The following is a 20,333-nucleotide window of genomic DNA, read 5'->3' as shown; positions in this document are numbered from 1 at the left end:
GAAGTGATGTCTTTTCAAATGTTTTTCTTAAGGAACACAAGGTGAAGAGACTCCAGAAATTGTACAAAGCCCAGAGGTAGATGTATTTCGTATTTGCCAACAAGAAGAATTCGGTGCTATGATTGCATGCGACAATCCACAATGTCCAGTTCAATGGTTCCATTTTTCTTGCGTTGGAATCACAAGAGAGCCTACAGGACACTGGTATTGCGATGAGTGCCAACTGAAGGTTGGCCAGGAGTAGGTCTTCAGTGAAAACAAATCTGTCACGATTTTCGCTTTCCAGCTTGTGCTTTTTGATCATGTCTGTGTGACTTGGATAAAAGACAGCAATCGCCTTCAAACTACAAGCATTGAACAGGAGAAGGATGGTAAAATTCATCCCACAACGATTACCGTATTTCCTCCAATACGCGCCCACGCTCTAATAAGCCCCAACCTCTCCCCCCCCCCACACCCGAATAAGGGCCCATCCACTCGGCCAAGATAGCAAGTAAGCGCCCCCTCAACTCCCTTTCACTTTCTTAAATAGTAGAGATACAAGGTAAATGTGAGAGATGACAACTGCATGACATAGGGATGATGTAACCGATCACGTGGTTTAGCGACCATGTGCGATTAGGTTTGTTTTCTACCATACATGTTGTTTATTTCAAAGAAGTGTAAAGCACATTTCGCAGATCGGTACAAACCGAAAAGAATTAATCAAATTGTGGAAAAACTGTTGTTCATGTCAGGTAACATTTTAGCAACCCTACCAGAACGAACCATTCTTGTGGCGATCTATCGACGGCACAATCATCGAACTCAAAGGAATGTGGTTTGTTTTCCTGGTTGTGGCGGAATTTGTACGTTTTTGATCCTGTGACAAGGCAATCTCGTTCCCAGAGCCCGCTTTTCTTTTGGTCAGCACCAAGAACGCGGACCTCTGGGCTAATCCAAATGAGGCCACCTTTGATTGGCTAGTAAAAGCATGCCTATTTCATGGACCGGAAGCTATTTTTCGGAGCGAAATTGAAACATGAAGCAATGGTGGAGTTTACGACTCCCAATGCGACTCCCAGTTGCGGGAAAAAAAAAAGAAAATTTCATTTATATATACGGAGAAAAATCAAAATCGGATGGGATTTCAATAGCGCTTAAACAGTTTACTGGAATTGATTTATCAGAGTCCGACGAAATTTCAAGTTATTTGTGCCGTTGATGTGTCAATAAAGTTTTGCACATCAAGAGCAAAATAAAGGAGTTAAAGTCTCTATTTGAAAAGTCAGAGCAGGCGAGGAAATGTGCAGATCGTGTTAAAAGAGGGCGTAAAGATGAGGAAAGTTCCCCCAAAGTGACGAAAAAGCGATGACTTCAACACAACCAAAATCAAAGGTTACCTTGACCTCTCAATTTAAACCAATGGCACCGAAACCTATGGCCACAACCGATTCAGCTGATACACAGGCCACCAAAGAAAGAGCCTTACCGAATGTAAATGTTAGCTATTAGTTTTTCGTTGCGTGACTCGTGTCATTTCCGTTTCTATTTTAATCATCTGAAGCTTCTTTGTATTTTGCGCGTGTCGGATCAGTTTTCAGTGTCACATAGAGAATTGTACGGATCGAAAGTAAGAAAGACGCGTGTGCCATTAAGATAGTTTCTATCGGAGAAAGAGGTATGTTTCCTTGTTTTATAGTTTTTAAGTTCAGTCCTAGTAGTGTTGTTATTTCTTAGGTTTAGTGATTTCGTTATATTATTAGAGTTATTCTAGGTAATCGTTTTCATGCATGCCACGTGCTCCCAGTAGAATTATCTTAGAATCTATTGTAATCGCTCGCTTTTCGATTATTATTTTCAGTTTTTATGGGAATTTCAAGTATAATAAACAAGTTAGAATAGATGCTCGGGATTCTCTGTCTATAAAACGTTTCTCCGACGGCGATGTTGATCTGAATATTTGAACTGATCTGAAAGAAACCCGATGTCAATATCCGCCCCCGTTACACCGAAGTATTTGCTACCGAAGCCGAGAGCAGAGGGGGCCAATGTACTTGCCAGCTGTGGACTTCAATCAGGAAAAGTAAGCTTAGAAGAATAATAAACTTCAGTAAAGTTTTCTTTTTGGTACACAGCATACACCGGGATCAACGAATAAGGATTGTTTATACAACTGATTGTTTGGCAAATCCCAGAGAAATTCTCCCCTTATATTTGAAAGCTGTACCTTGAATCAGATTTACACCCGAGGTTTAAGCACGCAAGGGCTGAGGACTTACAGTTGAATTTCACTACAATATGGTTTTCGCGCTCAGTAATAGATGCATTATAGTCTTCTTTAATGAAGTTGACCATTACAATCAATATAAAGTTATTCATACCGTAATCTCTCTTGACTAATAAGTCTCCTGGGGGCTTATTGTCAAGCCTATTTTATGAAAGATGGGGCTTCTTGGGGAGGTGGGGTTTAATTATTAGACAAATAACAGTACTTACGATACAATTATAATTTTTTTTGTAGGTCAAGGCCAATGAAGCAAATGGTAAAACGTAAATTAAAAAACATTTACAGTACATATTACACTAGTAATAATTTAGAAATAATTATTACTAGTGCCAGCAGACTTAAAATACTAATAATGCACTGTAAATAATGGAAAGAAAGAAGTTATGCAAAGGATCTTTAATTACTTGCATTTATTAATGTTGGCTTAATTGTTGATTCTTTCTTTAGGGTTGGCAGCCTCGAAACAAGAGAAGTATTATAGTATGGGAGCATCTTTTGTTCACTTTCAGTGTCATCTATAATATCTTGCCACCAGGAAGATGAAATAAATGTTATTGCAGTTTGAGAGTTTTGCTGTTGGGCAGAAGAAAAGGGGGCCTTCTCTTGAATAAATTTTTTAATAATTATTTATTTAGTTTCTGTAGTTCTCGCAATCAAACTGGAACCAGGATTTGGTGGTTCAAGTTTTGGATTATTCCAGAGCGTCTGTTGCCCGTTCCGCTGGATAAGGGCAACGCGGGCTCTGGGAACGAGACTGGTGACAAGGCTTTACGGTTACTGAAAGTATCATGACGGCTTTGGAGCTCAAACAAATTCAATGTCAGGTTGAAGGAGGAATTTGTAAGCTCCCGATCTTGAAAATGGAGCAGTTAGCGGACCACATTGGCTTGGAATCGAGTGAATAGAAAGGTAAAACGAGGCTTGCCATGTCGCGGATCGTTCGTGATAAATTCGAGGTTGAGATGGGCAAAACCGAAAGCAAGATTGAATATCTTAAAGAACTCTGGAATTTTATTTCTGGGACTCCAGAAAGTAGCCGTATTGCAAAAGCTAAGCAATTATTAATAAAACAAGAAGCTGTTTCCAGCTTATACTTAGGCCATATTTGACGGTGTGGTGCGTAAAGCCTACAATCTTTTAACAGTGATAACCTCCAGCATTGCAAATTCCCCCAAATAGATAGGCTGCAAGCAAGCTCTCTTGGGGGTGGATCCTCTTTCCCCCTCCCGCCCCCACCCCCAAATAGATAGATACAGAGATATAATGAGGCAATAAGTAACCACCAGATAGAATTGCATTTCTTGCAGTCAGAATGAAATACAGGGGAAAACAACATTTGTCATACGAATGCTTTTTAGAATCCCCGGGATTTAATCCTCATGTTTTCACCTTTCGTTTAGAGACAGAAACCATTTGTACGGTCCTAATGTGTATGTGATGCCGGGTCAATGACGGATCGTAATTTTCGGTATGATCTAGACCCGGGGGGTACTCCCTTATGTGACCTTAACGGGGACATGCGACCCGATAGGGTATGGTTTTCAGGGTGTTTTGTCTTGAGCGGGGTATCTATTTCATCACTTTCTGTCTTAAACAGGGTATCCCTATATGACCTAATGGCTTAAACAGATTGTGATTGCCAATGCATTAAAATACAGTAAGAAACTAGTGTATTATTATTTCATTCTAATCTTAAACAGGGTGTGATTTTGGGTTAAATGTCTTAGAAAGGGCCTGAAAATTTTGAATCCTGTCTTAAACAGGATAGGGAAATCGGAGAATTGTGTCTTAAACAGGGACAGGGTTTGAATGCCCGGGCCGCACCTCTCTACCCAAGCATCTGTTGAGTACCCCCCCCCCCCCCATCTAGGGTAACGTTACGCATTATGCGTACGTTTATATCCTTGTATGTTTTTCAATGTTTCGCTGTTTATATTTTTAAATGAAATTCAGGGGAAAGCATTTGTTATTCCCCTTTCACTTGAAGACAGAAACCATTTCTACATTGATTGTTTTTCTATAGTAAACGTGAGACATCTTTATCTATCTTGGCCCGCGAGGTCATAGACTGATTTAGTTGCCAAATTTTTGGTTAAACAAAACTAACCTTGAGGCACTCAGGTTAGCCTAAAAAACACTCTGGTTAGCCTAAAGAGCACTCCAGTTAGCCTAAATAGCACTTAGGTTAGCTTAAATAGCTCCCCAGTTAGCTTAACGGTTAGTAGTTTGTGTTGTTCATGCCTCGCATGTTTTGTTCATGCAGGTCTGGCTCGCATATTGTAAACACTCCTCACGGCCCGAAAACAAAGAACGCGACCGAGAATTTAAAGAATTTGATAACACGACAGAAAACGTAACTCGTACCGGCCAAGTACAAAAAACGAGACCGAGAACAATAAGTCATTGCCCGAAGTCTTATTTCTCGGCCCATCGCGACCCTAAAAAGAAAAAAGAATTTGATAATGCTACCGAAACCTTAACTCGGTCCGCCTAACGGCCCGAGTAACAAGGCTAATAGTAATATTGTGTTAAGTTACATCACTTTCATTTGATGATAACAATGTATCAAGTATATCTGTACATGAGGAAATGAAATTCATTACTAGCTTGAGAGATTTTAAGATTATGGGTGTCATTGGAGGGGAGGAACAAAAGGACCGATTGTCCTTCGTAAGTTTAATGCGTCAGATTGATGTAGGGCTGGAAAAGGGGTACAAGGAACACGAGGTTATTGATGCTATTATTCGTGCCATCAGCCTGAGCCTTAAGCTGAGGTCCTACTTAGAAACTATGAAAGAAGTGACTTTGTCAAAATTAAGGCAAATGTTGAGGGCCCACTACAAACAGAAGTCAGGTCCTGAACTGTTTCAAGAGGTTACAACCATGTATCAGTCACCAAGGGAAAGTCCCCAGAACTTTTTAGTCAGGACACTTGACTTACAACAACAAGTTCTATTTGCATTGTAAGCTGAGCGTGGTGCTGTGAAGTATGAGCCTTCTCTTGTTCACCCCCTACTTCTGCATGCTATCGAAACGGGATTACAGGATGATTCTATCCGAACCAAACTAAGGCCATTCCTTCAGAAAACAAATGTCACTGATGAGGAGCTAATGGACCAAATTAACGTGGTGGTTTCTGAAGAGTCAAAGCAGAAGGGTAAGCTTGGAGCTAAAAATGCAAGAGTGAATTCCTTGGAAGCTGAGAGTGAAATGGTGCAATCAGGGGGTCAGATGCAGTCAAAGAAGTCTGGTGCCAAAAAGGAACCAAAACCCAACAGACCTGATAGGCTCATGGCTACCCTGGAAGCTGTCCAATCGGATATTGCTGTTCTTAAAGACGCTGTAAATTCCCAGAATGCACCTGAGAGAGAAAGGGGTCCGCCCAGACGTCCATTTCAAAACCAAAGGAGACGTGTCTGCACAGCATGTCAAAGGGCAAACCAAGATTTCTGTGACCACTGCTTCCGCTGTGGTTCAAGTGACCACTTAACACGAGGATGTCATAGGGTGCTAGGGTGCAACCACAACTCCAGATCAGGGAAACGGGAGGAGGCTGCAACTGCAGGACAGGGAGTAACTGATGACCACGTAAAATGGTCCCATGTTTGTGTTAATTGTGGCAGGAAAGGCTTGTCTTTGAGACAGTGTTCTAGTTGTCAGTCTGTACATTACTGTTCTCAGAAATGCCGAAGAGCTCACTGGACAGAGCAAAGGAAACTGTGTAGCGCAATTAAGTACCTGTCTAACCAGGAGAAAAGGAATGTTAGTAACAGTGGCATGTATGTTAGTCACCTGACACCGAACCAATATGCCAAGGTTGCAAAATTGGTGGGGAAGAGATGTATGGTTCAATGTGTAATGAGCAATGTTCAGACTGAAGCTCTGTGGGACGCCAGTGCCCAATTTTCTATTGTTTCTAAGGACTGGATTGCTACGAACCTGTCTACAGCTGAGCCTCGTCAATTAGAGGAACTTCTAAGCGATCAAGGACTTGATCTTAAAGCACCAAATGGTAGTGAAACCCCATACGAAGGCTGGATAGAAGTTTCCTTCAAACTTGCGACCTCAGGTGACAAACATGGTATGGCAGTACGCTTCCTGATCTCAACGGACAGTTTGGACCACCCTATTGTTGGATACAACGTCATTGAAGAATTAGTGAAAGACTCTGGTAGTCACACACTTGACAGACAGGAAGAGACATTAGTTAGTGCCCTTTTGCTCGAGTTTTCCGAATGCAAAACAAGAAAATGTTGAAGCTTTGATTACACTCATTAGGACAACCATCCCAAGTGAACTGTGTAGTGTGAAAGTAACAAAGAAAGACGTAGTAGTTCCAAAGACTACAGTGGTAGTTACTTGCTCAGCAAATGTGTGCCTAACTGAATCAAGACTTCCAGTGTTGTTCGAACCGGACTTTGAATCACCTTGGACGTCAGGTCTTGAGGTCCCAGAAACACAAGTGACACTCAGGGGTGGTACTTCACCACATGTTGCCATTCGGGTGACAAACAACACAGAGCATGTGTTATGCCACAAAATGTTATAATTGACGCAAAATGTAATAGTAACCCAAAATGTTATAACTTTTGACGCAAAATGTAATAAATTTGACCCAAAATGCAATAAGTTATAACTTCAGTTTTTTTCCCAGTTCAATGTCATAGTTCAATGGACAGTACCATTTGAACATCTAAAACTGGAAACGACAAACCTTTCCATCAGGTTGTATACGTCTTCGATCATTCGACTAGATCGAAAATTATACAAGTCAAGGTATTAACCAAAAACACTTGGCAACCATATTCAAGTAAGAAGCCCCTTGCAATATAAGAATTTTAATTTAATTTCACGTTGTCTCATTCTATGCATCAAGTAAGGTCTGAGATTTCGGCTTTTGCTAACTATTAAAGGGTGGATTTTAATCCTCTTTAAAAATTTGTCTTGTTTTTTTAATGTTGCCTCTAGAGTTGCACTAGAGAGCTTAAGCACAGACATTTCTGAGCCACGGACACCAACCGGAGGGCAACTGTTGTTTTTTAAGCATTCTCAGCCACTCGAATAAGCTGGAAAGCTTCCAAGTTAGTTCAAATTACGCTTTCTCATCGTAATTGTGACGTGAAAATGAATGCTTTTTTGGCTTGTTGTGTCTTTGTGACATTTGCCTGTAATATTCGAATACTGGCCATTTCCTCTTTGGATGAAGAAACTTATGACACCTTTCTTCGGTTGCTGAAAGGGAAATTTAATGTCAACACATGTTCAGTATAATTGGTACTTGTTCAATATAATTGGGACTAATTGGTGTTAGTGGTTATCGCCTGTTATCCGGTGTTAGAGCCAATCAGGTTCATGCTCTTCCATAGCTTCCAGATGTGATAATGTTATCCGCTAACAAGACTGTTAGAGCCAATGAGAGTTTTGTTATTCAATAACAGGATAACACAAATAACAACTCAAGTGTTAGCCGATAATATTAGTCAGTTCCACCAATAACAACTGCTCGTTACAACACATCGTTATTTGTGGCTACAATAAAGCTTACAAAATTCAAAGTCTGCTAGAGGGCACAAGCACACCTAAAATTGCTCTCACAAATACATGAGATTTTCGGGAAAAATAGTCCAATTCTCTTCAGATGTTGTATTCATTGTAAATGTTTAACAATACAAAAGGCAAAATGTCTTAAGGATAAGGTGTTGCTCAAAATTGAATTGCGATGAGTATGTTTGCCTCATCTTCTCCACTAACATTCTACTTCTCCACTGAATAGAAAATAAAGCTGCTCTTGTGAAGAAATCTTTTCTCACTAACAATGGAATGATCGCGTCAAAAAGATACGGCAACAGGCTTGTTTGTTTAGTCTTTTCCAATATAAAATATTAAAGAAATCTTTTCTCACTCACAAAAAAAAAAAAACGATTGTCACAAAAAGACACGGCAACACAGAAGTCAGGATTGTTTAATGTTCTCCAGCATTAGATGCGTATCTGCCTCTTTGAAGTAGAAACAAACGGCAATAGCGACAACATGATACGGCTACGGAGAAGGTTCAAAGAAAGACCTCTTGTAAGGGGCTTCTACATTGTAAACATTCCTGCACGCAATTATCTAGTGACAAGATAAAAAAATGCCTAACATGAGTGAAGAATAATCACGTTTTGTCGCATTAACTGGGTATTTCCGTGTAACGATTACTCTGTGACGTTTATTTGGAATGAAGAACTGAAAATGGGTGAAGAAGATTATAGTGAGTCTAGCAGAAAAAGATTCCAAATTGTTGTCTATTTGCAGCAGGATATGCGATTATACCACAAGTCTTTGTTCGGAGAAATTATCAATTACTATTGACAGATAAACACCTGAACGTCTAAGCCATCGTCAGCCAATAAGGGGAATGTTAGTCGCTAACAGAATAACAGGTTTTCCGTTAGTGCGTCGCCTCAGATCTAATCACCAATATTCAAGCCATAGGACGGAAAAACATGCTAAATGAAGTGTCTACCCTCCTTTGAACGCTGCAAGTCACGACTCAGTTGCTTGCTTTTAACGAAATATATAATTAAGGGAACGTTAAGTTTGAAGGGCCATCAGACAGCCAAAAAAATACTTGGGATAAACGGAAGATATCGGCGGTATCCAAAAACGAACTTTATTCTGACGGTTCATTTGCTCAATTGACATTTATCTGTGTTTGGAATAGAACAAGGAGCGCCAAATGATTTTATTATACAACAGTTGTTTTTTTGAAACACGAGAGGAGCAGAATATCGCCGAACAAAACGTTCAAGCCAATTTTCGTTTGGCGCCAAAATGCGATCACTTGCCGCGAATCAAGCGTTAGTGTACTATCAAACGATATGCTTTTGCTCTGGGCATTTTCGAAGACTGTTATTGTCTAATCAATATCGTCAAATCCACGGATAAAATTTAAGTTTACAAGCACAGTAGAGCGTTTTACTTACGCTATAGTAGCCGCCGTTTTCCGCGCCCTAAAGCTACGAGCTCTTTCCCCATAACTACACTGAATACGTCTTCTGCTTTTCACTCAAAAGCATCTTTGAGAGTTGTACAATTTTGTTCGCTTTCAGCGGCACGCTCTTTCTCATGTTGTGATAGTGATAAACGATTACGAGTCGAAACAGAAGAAAGTACCCGCCGAAGCCATGCATTGCATTTTTAAAGTGGCGAAACTGTCCCGTGACGGGCTGGGTGAAGTTGCAAAGTAGGTGCTGGAGGGGGAGGAGGAGAGGCTTGCACCAGTGACACCGACCCGTACGAAAATTCTGCCGAGAAAGCGGCGAGATTTATATATTCTCCTTGAGTGTCCCAAACGTAAGTATAATAATAAAATGATTGATATACATTATTTGAATTCCCACAGGATGGAAAACATCGATTCACGGCTGAAAACTGACGTACATATGGAGTTGTTCTGGTGTAACTATAAACCGTTTTCAGCGCGTGCACATTTACATGTAATGGTTAAACTTATTTTAGCCTTCAAACATTATTACGTGCTGCGGTGCTCAAATAAATCCCTCAGTGACGCTCAAACGGTGTCGATAAAAAGCTGCAAAGGAGATTACAATTATGGCAGCTGTAAATTATTTTTCGTTTTCTACGTTGTTTTTCAGAATGCGTGATGTGTTTCTGCAAACCAAAAGGACTTCAAAGGACTGCCGGCAAACAAAACAAATCAATTTTACGAATCAAGTTAGCTATTCAAGGAAAAAGCTTCTGGGACAGCAGAGGAAGCTACAGGAAATAAACGGCACACATTGAGCGACTCTTCCCTTTTTTTACAATATCAATATTTTGAAGGTAACAGCAAAATACCGCCAGCCACTTCCAAGGCGTTTCGCGGTTTAGGTACATGCGCTCAACGCGACAGCGCAACAGAGGGTGCTAGAATGAGGTAATGTAAAATTATATACTCGGTTTTTCGGTCATAATTTTTAAGTCATAAAGGCACCCAGTAGACTAAATCGATTTTAAGGCCTTTCGAATAGCCGTGTATTTTGGAGTTGTATCAAAGAGTTGCAAACAGACAACATCACGGGTAGAGCACAACCGCCTGGATGAGAAAGACAAACACTGTGTTAGTCATGTCCCAGATTTATAATAAACAAGTTTTTCACGAGAAGTACGATAGTTGACTTAATGTGTACGTGCTTTTTCATTATTTGGTGTTGTATTACCTACATTTAATTAGTCAGGCCATAATACGGCCTGACTGAGTCCGGCGAGAGAAATTCAGCTTGTTTAGCGAGCCACGGGCGCTTTCCATTCGACAAAATTTTCGACGATTTTGGGTGGGAATCGAATGGAACGGGATCTTTTCCGGAAAAGATTTTCGAAAATTTCGGACAAACTTTTCAGTGTTCCCGAAAAGTGGAAATTTCGGTATTTTCGTGTTCCATTCAAAAGCTTCCAGTCAGACTGTTTGAACACATACGATAAGCGGCGTCAAGAAGCCTGGGGCAAAAACTGACCACGTGACGACCGATAATCGAGACCGAAATCCCAAAATTCAAACCGAAAATTTTTGGTGCATGGAACACTGTGGAAAGCACCCTATATTTCAGCGGAACAACTGAGCGATTCAAATGAAAATTCCTCGCTCCGTTCCCGTTCATTTATCGTTCCGTTTTTACCTCTCCCGTCAGGCTGATTATCGTCACGTTCAGTCTCGCTCATTAGGGTGATTTTTTATGTCTCAAATCTCGCCGCTTTCTCGCCAGAATTTTCCGTACGGGACGGTGTCACTGGTGCAAGCCTCTCCTCCTCCCCCTCCAGCACCTACTTCGCAACTTCACCCAGCCCATCACGGGACAATTTCGCCACTTTAAAAACGCAATGCATGGCTTCGGCGGGTACTTTCTTCCGTTCCAACACTGCCGTCGTAATCGTTTATCACTAACTATCACAACATGAGAAAGAGCGCCAACAAAACTGTACAACTCTCAAAGTTGCTTTTGAGGACGTATTGTAGCCCGGGATTGTAGTTATGGGGAAAGAGCACGTAGCTATAGGGCGCGGAAAACGGCGGCTAGGGTAAGTAAAACGCTCTACTGTGCTTGTAAACTTAAATTTTATCCGTGGATTTGACGATATTGATTAGACAATAAAAGTCTTCGAAAATGCCCGGAGCAAAAGCATATCGTTTGATAGTACACTAACGCTTGATTCGCGGCAAGTGATCGCATTTTGGCGCCAGGCGAAAATTCGCAAGTTTAAGCAAAAGCGATCTTGACGACCTTATAAGTGAACGACACTCAAAAAAGACGAAAGAAGTCACAAACTGGTCTGTGTCCACATTTAAAGGTAAACAGCAGGTTATTAAAGCTTAGTTGAAACTCATTAATAGGCTCTACGATAAAAACAAAACGACTTATTAAAATTTTTTCTGTTAAGATACGTATAAACCCAATAAAATGCTAATGCGCTGACAATGTCGACGAAATTACATTTTCAATTTGTTGTTTTTACGTCACGATTTTAAAAAGTGCTTACTTTGATAACAGATGAAAAAATATTAAAGAGTTAAGTTCAATTATAAACCAAATTTTGATAGTCCGTTTCCTTTTGTTTTATATTTAGCATAGTGTGCAGAAAAACAAATTCAAACCCCGCTTGAAGCGATGAAAATAGGTCAGCTGGATCAAAACCTTCGCAGATTTTACGCAGAAGCGAGAACGAAAAAGGGCGAAGATTACAGTAAATCTACCTTGCTGGGATCTCGCCATTTGATAGAAAGATTCCTCAATGCCCCGCCATTAAGCAGAGGCCTACAAATCTCAACTGACCCAAGATTTGCAAGATCAAACCTATGCTAGATGCGCAAATAAAAAATCTAAAACGAAGCGGCAAAGAAAATGTCTCGCACAAACCTGCTATCGAGGAAGAAGACCTCCAGAAGCTGAAATCAAGTGAAGTGTTGTCCTTGTCGTCACCGCTTTCCTTGCTGAGAAACGTTTGGTTTCATGTCGTCCTGTTTTTCTGCAGAAGGGGCCTTGAAGGGCAAAGAAGCTTGACAACAGACAGCTTCAAGTTCAAAATCAATACGGCTGGAAGAAATTACGCAACCATGAGTCACGATGAATTATCAAAGAATCATCCCGGAGGGCTTAAGGACGTGGAAAGCACGGAAAAAGAAGCCAGAATGTATGAGACCGAAGACCAAGGTGACGGCTACAAGGCCCTCAAATTGTATCTCCAGAAGGTCAATCCAAAGAGCACTGCGTTTTTTCAATATCCCAAGAAAAATAGCATGGCTCTAGATGCCGTTTGGTACGAAGCACGACCGCTTGGAATAAACAGCCTCGCTAAAAATGATGAAGACCATCAGCGAAGAAGCACCTTTATCCAAAGTCTACACAAACCATTGTGTAAGAGCCACTGCCATCACTCTCTGGTCCAACGCCGGGATTTCAAACCGCCACATAAAGGCCATTTCTGGACACCGCAGTGAGCAGTCTCTGGTAAGCTACAATTCGCGGCCTTCGACCTCACAGCTTCATAACTGTAGCCAAGTCTTGTTGAGAGCCTTCAGTTCTCCTTCTGCCAACAATCACAGCCAGCCATCAGAAACTCCTCGGCAATCCACGTCGTTCCGGGCCAAACAAGTGGCAACGAAATCGCTCTTCAGCGAATGCACCATTCAAAATGTGAAAATTGTTTTCAACGGTTCATTCTCTGAATCGATGTGAAATTCAGTCCTTCGTGTTTTAATAACTTTGGACGGTTGTCTACTTTTTTCCCTGAGTTTGTTCATAATTCTATTGAACTATTTCACCGGTTGTTGGATACAGACCTTAGAAAGAGGATTTTGATCGATATTTCAGGAAACGCGATTAAACTTTATCAAGTTGCTGGTGTGCAGTCGCTTGTCATGAATGAATTTTCGAGCGCTTATTTTCTCTTGTCATGTAAGACTACACCAACATTTTTTGCGATGTACCTCAATAAAAGCAGCTCTGTTGTCCCAATGTCTAAGTGTTATGTTATAAAACAAATGGTAAACGCCATAGCGTGTACTATTGAGTTACGGATGCACTTGGGAGGTTTGCTAAGCACTCAAGAAGCTAGAGTCGCACTCGGCTATCGCCTCGTGCAACTCTTACGCTTCTTTTGTGCTTAGCAACCTCCCGTGTGCACCCATGACTCAATAGTACATGCTATGGCGTTTACCATTTGTTAAATTGCTATCCAAGAGGCAAGGTATTGAATTGTATATTGTACCTTGTAAAAACGATATGTGATGGTATTTGATTGTAACTCAAAGGAGTCAAAACTAGTATACTTCTCTCACCTGGCTGGCTTCAGGCTAACGCAGTAGTCTTAATGGTTATCCTTATAGATTGTTTTGAACTCAGTGAAGTAAAGATTTTTTCCTAAGAGGTCCCCTATGATGACTGAGGGTAGTGGAGAATGAAAACACACTTGAACATGTAGAAAGCACGGTCTAAAACAAGCATCTTCTTGTAATTTAAAATTAGAACCCTAGTCAAATGTTCTAACTTATCATGTCTATTTCTGTTTCTTGATGCTATAGTTTTGATGTAGATGTAAATATCACTGGATCCACCTTTCACTCAAACGAATTGTAACGATACCGGATTGTGACATTATATTGTGACACTAACTTGCGTGATCTTGATCTGTTAATTATAGTAGTGTAATTCCCGTGTAAAATTATATCCGGTATCCCAGGTGGGATTGGCGGGATACCTGGTGGGATAGTTGGGATCGTGGCTGGGATAGCCGGGATCCCAACTAGGGTAGGTGGGATCCCAGGTGGGGTTCTCGGGATCCCATGTGGGAGAGTTGGGATCCCTGCTGGGGTAGTTAGGATCCCGGCTGGGATAGCTGGGATCCCAGGTGGGGTTGTCGAGATCCCAGGCGGGAAAGTTGGGATCCCAGGTGGGTATGTGGAATCCCAGGCGGGATAGTTGGAATCCCAGGTAGGAATGGTGGGATCCCAGGTGGGGAAAAGGGGGCTCCTATATGGGATTCCATAAGTGGGGTAGTCATTATCATGGGTGGGTTGGGCAAGATCCAAGGTAGAGATAAGAAGCATTCAACCTAGAATACTGACAGGAATTCCTTGTGGGACAGGCTGAACTGTTATCCAGGGTAATTTACAACAGTTCAGATCAATAAATGAACACTGTACACTGATCCCTAATTAGTAAGATTATTTTTTTCATGTAAGGAAGTGTCATTTTCAACTTTCCCCTGCCATTACCTCATTAACAAATCAAATATCACAAGAAGAATTACACATGGTAATTTTTGTAAGGGTTACAGATGATTAATTCCTTTCAACCAAAAGTTCAAAATTATATGACAAAACTTTTGCATTAACCATATGCTTCGAGAATTACACAAAGAAGAATGTTTAATTCTAAAAGGAATTCATCAGCCCAAAAATGGCACATTACAAAATTCCAGTATTTGTATGGTGAACTTCCTTTCCACCGTGTTAGGGAATCTGCTTATGTAAACATCACTTGTTCCAGACATTTCTAGTTTGATGCAAATCTGCTTCAGCTGTTCCAATTTAATCACAGTGAATGTGTTGGAACACAGTACTCTTGATATGTGTTTTACAAGATTGAAGTCCAAAATCTTGCCGAGACAACCACGATCTTGACAAGACACCGCGATCTTTGCCAGATTTGAAACGAAGACATGTGAACTCTTCAGTGGTAAGAATTAAGTTATGAGGTTGAATGAGTTAAAACTTCACTTAAACCCTCGGTAAAAATAATGGCTATAACTGGAAATTGATGAGCTTCAACTAATTGATTTAAATTGTTGGCCGAGATGACGCTTCGGCAGATTAATATATTTATAAAGTGCGCGTCTTAAGATAAAAGTGAGAGGAACGCTGCTCATATTGGACGCTCAATAACATATTTATTTACTATCATAATATGCATTCATTGACCTGATAATATTATCGTTTTATTGTCTAAATCTTTAACTCACCTTTTTAGGCGATTTTTGTCCCTCAAAAGGCCGTTTCAGTCATGTGGTAATGCCTGCTGCGAACGATTTTTCGATACAGGTAGCACAAGGTTTGAAAACGCGTTCTTTCCCTTTTCATTATTTACACTGTCTTCAGTTGTCGACATTTTTTTATTGTGCTCTTTTCCCTCACAATCCGTCTCTCAATCCTCGTAAACAACTTGCCGTAACCGCGGCTTGCCACTTGACAAATGGCGCGAAAGTCCCCAATAACAACGTGAATTAGGCGTTGTGATTGGTTAATTCAATCACGCCACCAGGCGATGCTCGCGTAAGCTAAAAAAAGTTTGACTGAAATTTGAGGTTTGCGAGGCCACAAAAATTAATCCTGCTCTTAAACCGCAGAAAATATGAAAAGTTAAGCTTCAAGACAAGTTAACCATTCATTTATGGCTGGAAATCATGATAAAAGAACATGTGGTCAACCGGAGAATAGCACACAAGGGATATTATATATGATGGACACTGGTCAACTAAAATGATGCTGATTAACAAACTACGGGTCCTAAACAACTGAACTGAACTGCACACTATGAACTCAGTCACCGCACATTTTTAACGGAATGTTCTGGATAATTGAGGTGCTGGAGAAGGAGGACTTAACATTTGCTAGAGGGATGTTCAAGCTCGTTAAGCTATAAGCGTGTTAAGAATCAACTCAGTGGAAGTGACCATCAAGTTTGCGCGAGAATTGAGATTTTAATGGCTTTCTTCCACAGCCTTGTATGTCTTGATTGAGAAGGAGGTTAGTTTCTTATATTATTTATCCGTATTTCATCTTACTTAAAAGCTTAAAGAAACACTGAGAGTAAAAGAGTTTGTTTAGAAATCGATAGAAGCTTTCACAAAGCGCAATTAGCTACACGAACGATTTCATCTTTATAACTCGAAACCTCGAAGGTAAAATTTTTGAAATAAATTGTTGGTGATTCACAACTTCTATATTCGTTTTCAATTCGAAGCAGTTAGTTGGCATAATTCATTTACATCATAAGCTTACCGCTTAGTTTCGCTCTTTTGTCCAGACTTCCCAGCCGTAATGATTCAAATGATACGGTAGAAAGTAAGTGGTTGTGTACTTACAGAAGTTATATATATTTACGATTTCGTGAAAAATGCTTAGGGGAATCTAGAGAACACTACTAGTTTGGTTATGAGTATCCTTCCAATGTTATTCCGCTGATTAAGAATTTCAAACCAAAAAGCTAGCGTAAATTTCCAATCTTAACTTTACTTTCACGTCTGTCGATCAAATTTCCAGTACACTGCTGCGGATGCTCGCTCACCGAGATCCCGCCAGGGATTCCTCGCCACGTTTTTGGCCGCCGAAATTCTCATCTCACCGAGATCTCGCCACTAATCTCTCCGCGTTTTTGGCTGCCGTGATTTTCATCTCGCCGAGATCTCGCCACTAATCTCGGCGCGTTTTTGGCCGCCTAGATTTTAATCTTGCCGAGATCTCGAAAAATTTTTTACAAGGGTTTAAGCCATAGTTAAAGGTAACAGAGTTGACCTCTTCGTAGCTAATCGTACTTTACAAGTAAAGTGAGCATTAACTTTTGGGAAAATTTTTGGCTTTATTATACATTCAAATACATCAGTATTTTTCACTTAAGTTTTACTCATGTGTGCGTAAATTTTGGGATTTACAGCCATGTATTGGCTTTCTGCAATATTTAACCAATTAGAGTCAAATGCATGCTGAGTGTTATTAAAGTTTTTTAATACATCCATTACGGTGCAATATAAAATAATTTAGTTAACTTTGCGTGGATATAATGTCAACATTTTGTTGAAGTTTGTAAAGTGTTAAATATTTATTGTGATCTTTGCAATAAATGTCTGAGATATCTCATCTGAATGATCATTTAACTGGTTTGCGTAATCTGACCAAGATCTTTTAAAATAGTTGCAGGAACTTCACTTGGCAATTAATTGAGGTCCCCGGTCTCTCACAGAGGACACTGTTGCAGATCTGACTGAGTAACTCGTAACTGGCGAAAACCACCCGGGATTTAACCTTGGATCCCACCTTGGAAATTCTGGCAAGGGCCTGTTTTGGGATCCCACTCGGGATCCCAGCTGGGATTCTAATCCCACTTGGGATCCCGCTGTGAACCAAACATATATAGAAAATGTTTGGAGAGTTAAAATCCCACCTAGGATCCTCCCTATCCCACCTGGGATCCCACTTGGGATCCCGTTCCAAAATCCCACCTAGGGATCCCATCTGGGATCCCACTAGGGATCCCACCTGGGATCCCTGGTAGGATCCCAACAAATATTTTACACGGGTTGACACCTTTGATTACCTCACGCATATCGCATGTTTATATAAGAGTACTTTATTGATTCATTGTAACTCTCAGAACACAAAAGCATGCATTTAACTTGGAGTTGACTAGCACTCGCGTCTCTCTCTATCTATCATTCCGACGTACGACCATAAAACGTTACATGGTGTCAGACAGAACCTGAACCACGATGCCGGCAGGAGGGACATCTGAAGAAGCTCCAGGAGAAGCTCCAGAAACCTTGACCGCTCCACCTGCACAAATATTCATGCCTCCTGCAAACTTGCCACTGCCAAAAGCACTTGTCATGGACGACAACGTAGCCACAAATTGGAAAGCGTGGAAGAAAGTGTGGTCACGATATGAAATCGCCACAGGAATTTCTAAACAGGAGCCACTGGTAAGAGTTTCTACGCTCTTGTCAGTTATTGGAGAAGATGCCACGAAAGGTTGCGATGCCTTTGAATGGGGAGAGGACGAAGATGAAACCAAAATAGAACATATGCTAGCAAAGTTTGACGCATACTGCAAACTGCGAACACAGGTGATCTGAGAACGCTACCGATTTAACAATCGCAAGCAAGAGCCTGGCGAGAATATCACAGCGTATCTTAGAGAGTTAAGAACAATCCCTAAAAACTGCTAACACGAGGACATTACCCCAGAGGAGATTTTGCGTGACAGGATCGTTTTAGGAATTCGAGATGACAAGATGCGCGAGAGACTGCTTCGGTACAATGATTTGACACTGCAAAAAGCCGTCGATCTTATCAAAGCAGCCGCACAAATGGAGCACCAAGTGAAGCTGATGGGTGCAACCGCAAGCGTCATTGCGTTAAAACAGGGTCACTCGAAAAGCAACAGACCGTCGATGCGATCGCATGCAGCAAACAGCAAACATTAAAAACAAACATCCGTGGTAATTGCGGCAGATGTGGAACGTCACACCCAAAGCAAAAATGTCCGGCATCTGGTCAGAAATGTCACCGATGTGGTAACATGAATCATTACCAATTGCTTTGCCGAAGCAAGACTGTTGCTATCGTGCAATTAGATGATGGACCTGACCAATACGAAATTTGCACCGTTGGAGAACAGCCCAGCCGTGCGAACAAAGCTCTTGTAGATTTGCACGTCAACTGACGACAGGCCGAAAATGTAGTCTGTTTTCAAGTGGACACTCGAATGTGATTTATTACCACTCAAAGTGTACAAATCAATCACCGGAGATCACACTGTCGAAATGCTAAGGAAATGCAACAAATCAATCAAACAATCAACAAACCTCCCAGTCTGGCATAGGGACAAAAAGAAAACTCTGACTTTTAATGTTGTAAATGGCGATTATCAGCCTATCCTATCACTCAACACAAGTATCGTGCCTGGAATCGTCACGCTAGCTGATTGTGACGTATTATCGCTCTCTATATGGCCACAAAGTAACACGATCCTTGAAGAATATAAAGATGTGTTTGAAGGACTTGGAGAACTTCCAGGCAACTACAAAATCATCACGGACGAGAGGGTAAAACCGAAAGTTCACCCCCCGAGGAGAGTACCAGTTGCACTACGCCCACAAATCAAGGAAAAGTTAGACGAATTAGTACAGCGAAACGTCATCACACCAGTAACAGAGCCAACAGATCACATATGCTGGCAGTAATAAAGCCGAACAAAATTCAAATTTGTTTGGACCCAAGGGATCTGAACGAAGCGATCAAGCAAGGGCACTACCAGATGCCTACCATAGAAGACGTCGCTACACGACTTGACAAAGCTAAGCTTTTCACAGTGGTTGACGCAAAAGACGGATTCTGGCAGAAGAAACTAGACCGCGAGTCAAGCTACAAAACAACGTTCAACACTCCCTTCAGATACCACCGTTGGCTTCGCATGCCCTTCAGTATCAGTTCTGCTCCAGAAGTATGGCAAAGAACCATGCACGAATTTGTGGAGGGGCTTCAAGGTGTAGAGGTCATTGCTGATGACTTTGTTATCGCTGGTTTCGGCGACACTAATGAAGAGGCTTACAAGAGCCTAGAACAAAATGAACGATCATTCTTCACGAGATGCAGAGAATGGAACTTGAAACTGAACAAATAGAAAGTCAGTCGTGCTCAGACAAATGTACCATTCATGGGGCAACTGCTCACTCCCGAGGGACTCAAACCTGACCCCAGGAAGATTGAAGCGATCGTTGCCATGCCTGAGCCAGAAGACGCCACAGCACTTAAACGTTTCCTTGGAATAGTGAATTACCTTTCTAAGTTCATACCGCATTTGAGCGAAATGACAGAGCCGTTGCGGAGATTACAAGATAAAGACGTGGAGTGGCAGTGGATGACGTAGCACAGTATCGCGTTTAATACTGTGAAGAAGCACCTATCTGAATCTCCAGTGCTCAAGTACTACAACGTGAATGAAGAAGTTACCATTCAGTGCGACGCATCTGAAACAGGTCTGGGAGCTGTCCTGATGCAGGAAGGTGAGCCAGTGTGCTACGCCTCAAGAGCGCTCACAGACACTGAAACCACATATGCCCAGATTGAGAACGAGCTTCTTGCCATCGTACGGTCTTATCACAAGTTTGACCAGTACATATATGGCCGAGACATCGTACATGTCGAGTCTGACCATGAGCCTTTACAAACCGTATTCAAGAAGCCTATACAGCATCACCCAAACGACTACAGAGAATGCAGATGGCGTTACAAAACTATTCTTTGGAGATTTAG

General features: G+C 41.3%; 2 protein-coding genes and 1 pseudogene across 5 annotated transcripts in view; all 3 read left to right on the top strand.

The window, feature by feature from the left end:
* LOC146463020 (uncharacterized) overlaps positions 1 to 20,333 on the top strand; it is a 62,816-nt gene that overhangs the window by 17,836 nt on the left and 24,647 nt on the right. The gene's annotated exons all lie outside the window — the stretch shown is intronic.
* Positions 1,081 to 7,429, top strand: LOC146463024 (uncharacterized). Of its 4 annotated transcripts, none has more exons than XM_085084914.1 (2): positions 1,081 to 1,476; positions 2,012 to 7,429. In XM_085084914.1, the coding sequence occupies exon 2, from the start codon at positions 5,381 to 5,383 to the stop codon at positions 6,524 to 6,526; it is 1,146 nt and encodes a 381-aa protein (XP_084941040.1). In that variant the 5' UTR covers positions 1,081 to 1,476; positions 2,012 to 5,380; the 3' UTR covers positions 6,527 to 7,429. The 4 variants fall into 4 exon arrangements, with proteins under 4 accessions (XP_084941040.1, XP_084941039.1, XP_084941038.1 ...); XM_085084913.1 differs by having other exon boundaries at positions 1,997 to 7,429; XM_085084912.1 differs by lacking the exon at positions 1,081 to 1,476 and adding an exon at positions 1,483 to 1,660 and having other exon boundaries at positions 1,844 to 7,429.
* On the top strand, positions 11,516 to 17,108 carry LOC146463023 (uncharacterized; annotated as a pseudogene).

The sequence above is a fragment of the Pavona decussata genome, unplaced genomic scaffold (assembly GCF_977016875.1).
Source record: "Pavona decussata unplaced genomic scaffold, jaPavDecu1.1 SCAFFOLD_181, whole genome shotgun sequence".
Classification (NCBI taxonomy): Eukaryota; Metazoa; Cnidaria; class Anthozoa; order Scleractinia; family Agariciidae; genus Pavona; species Pavona decussata.
Note: the sequence above shows the minus strand (reverse complement) of the source record. Positions and strands in the feature narration are given on the sequence as shown.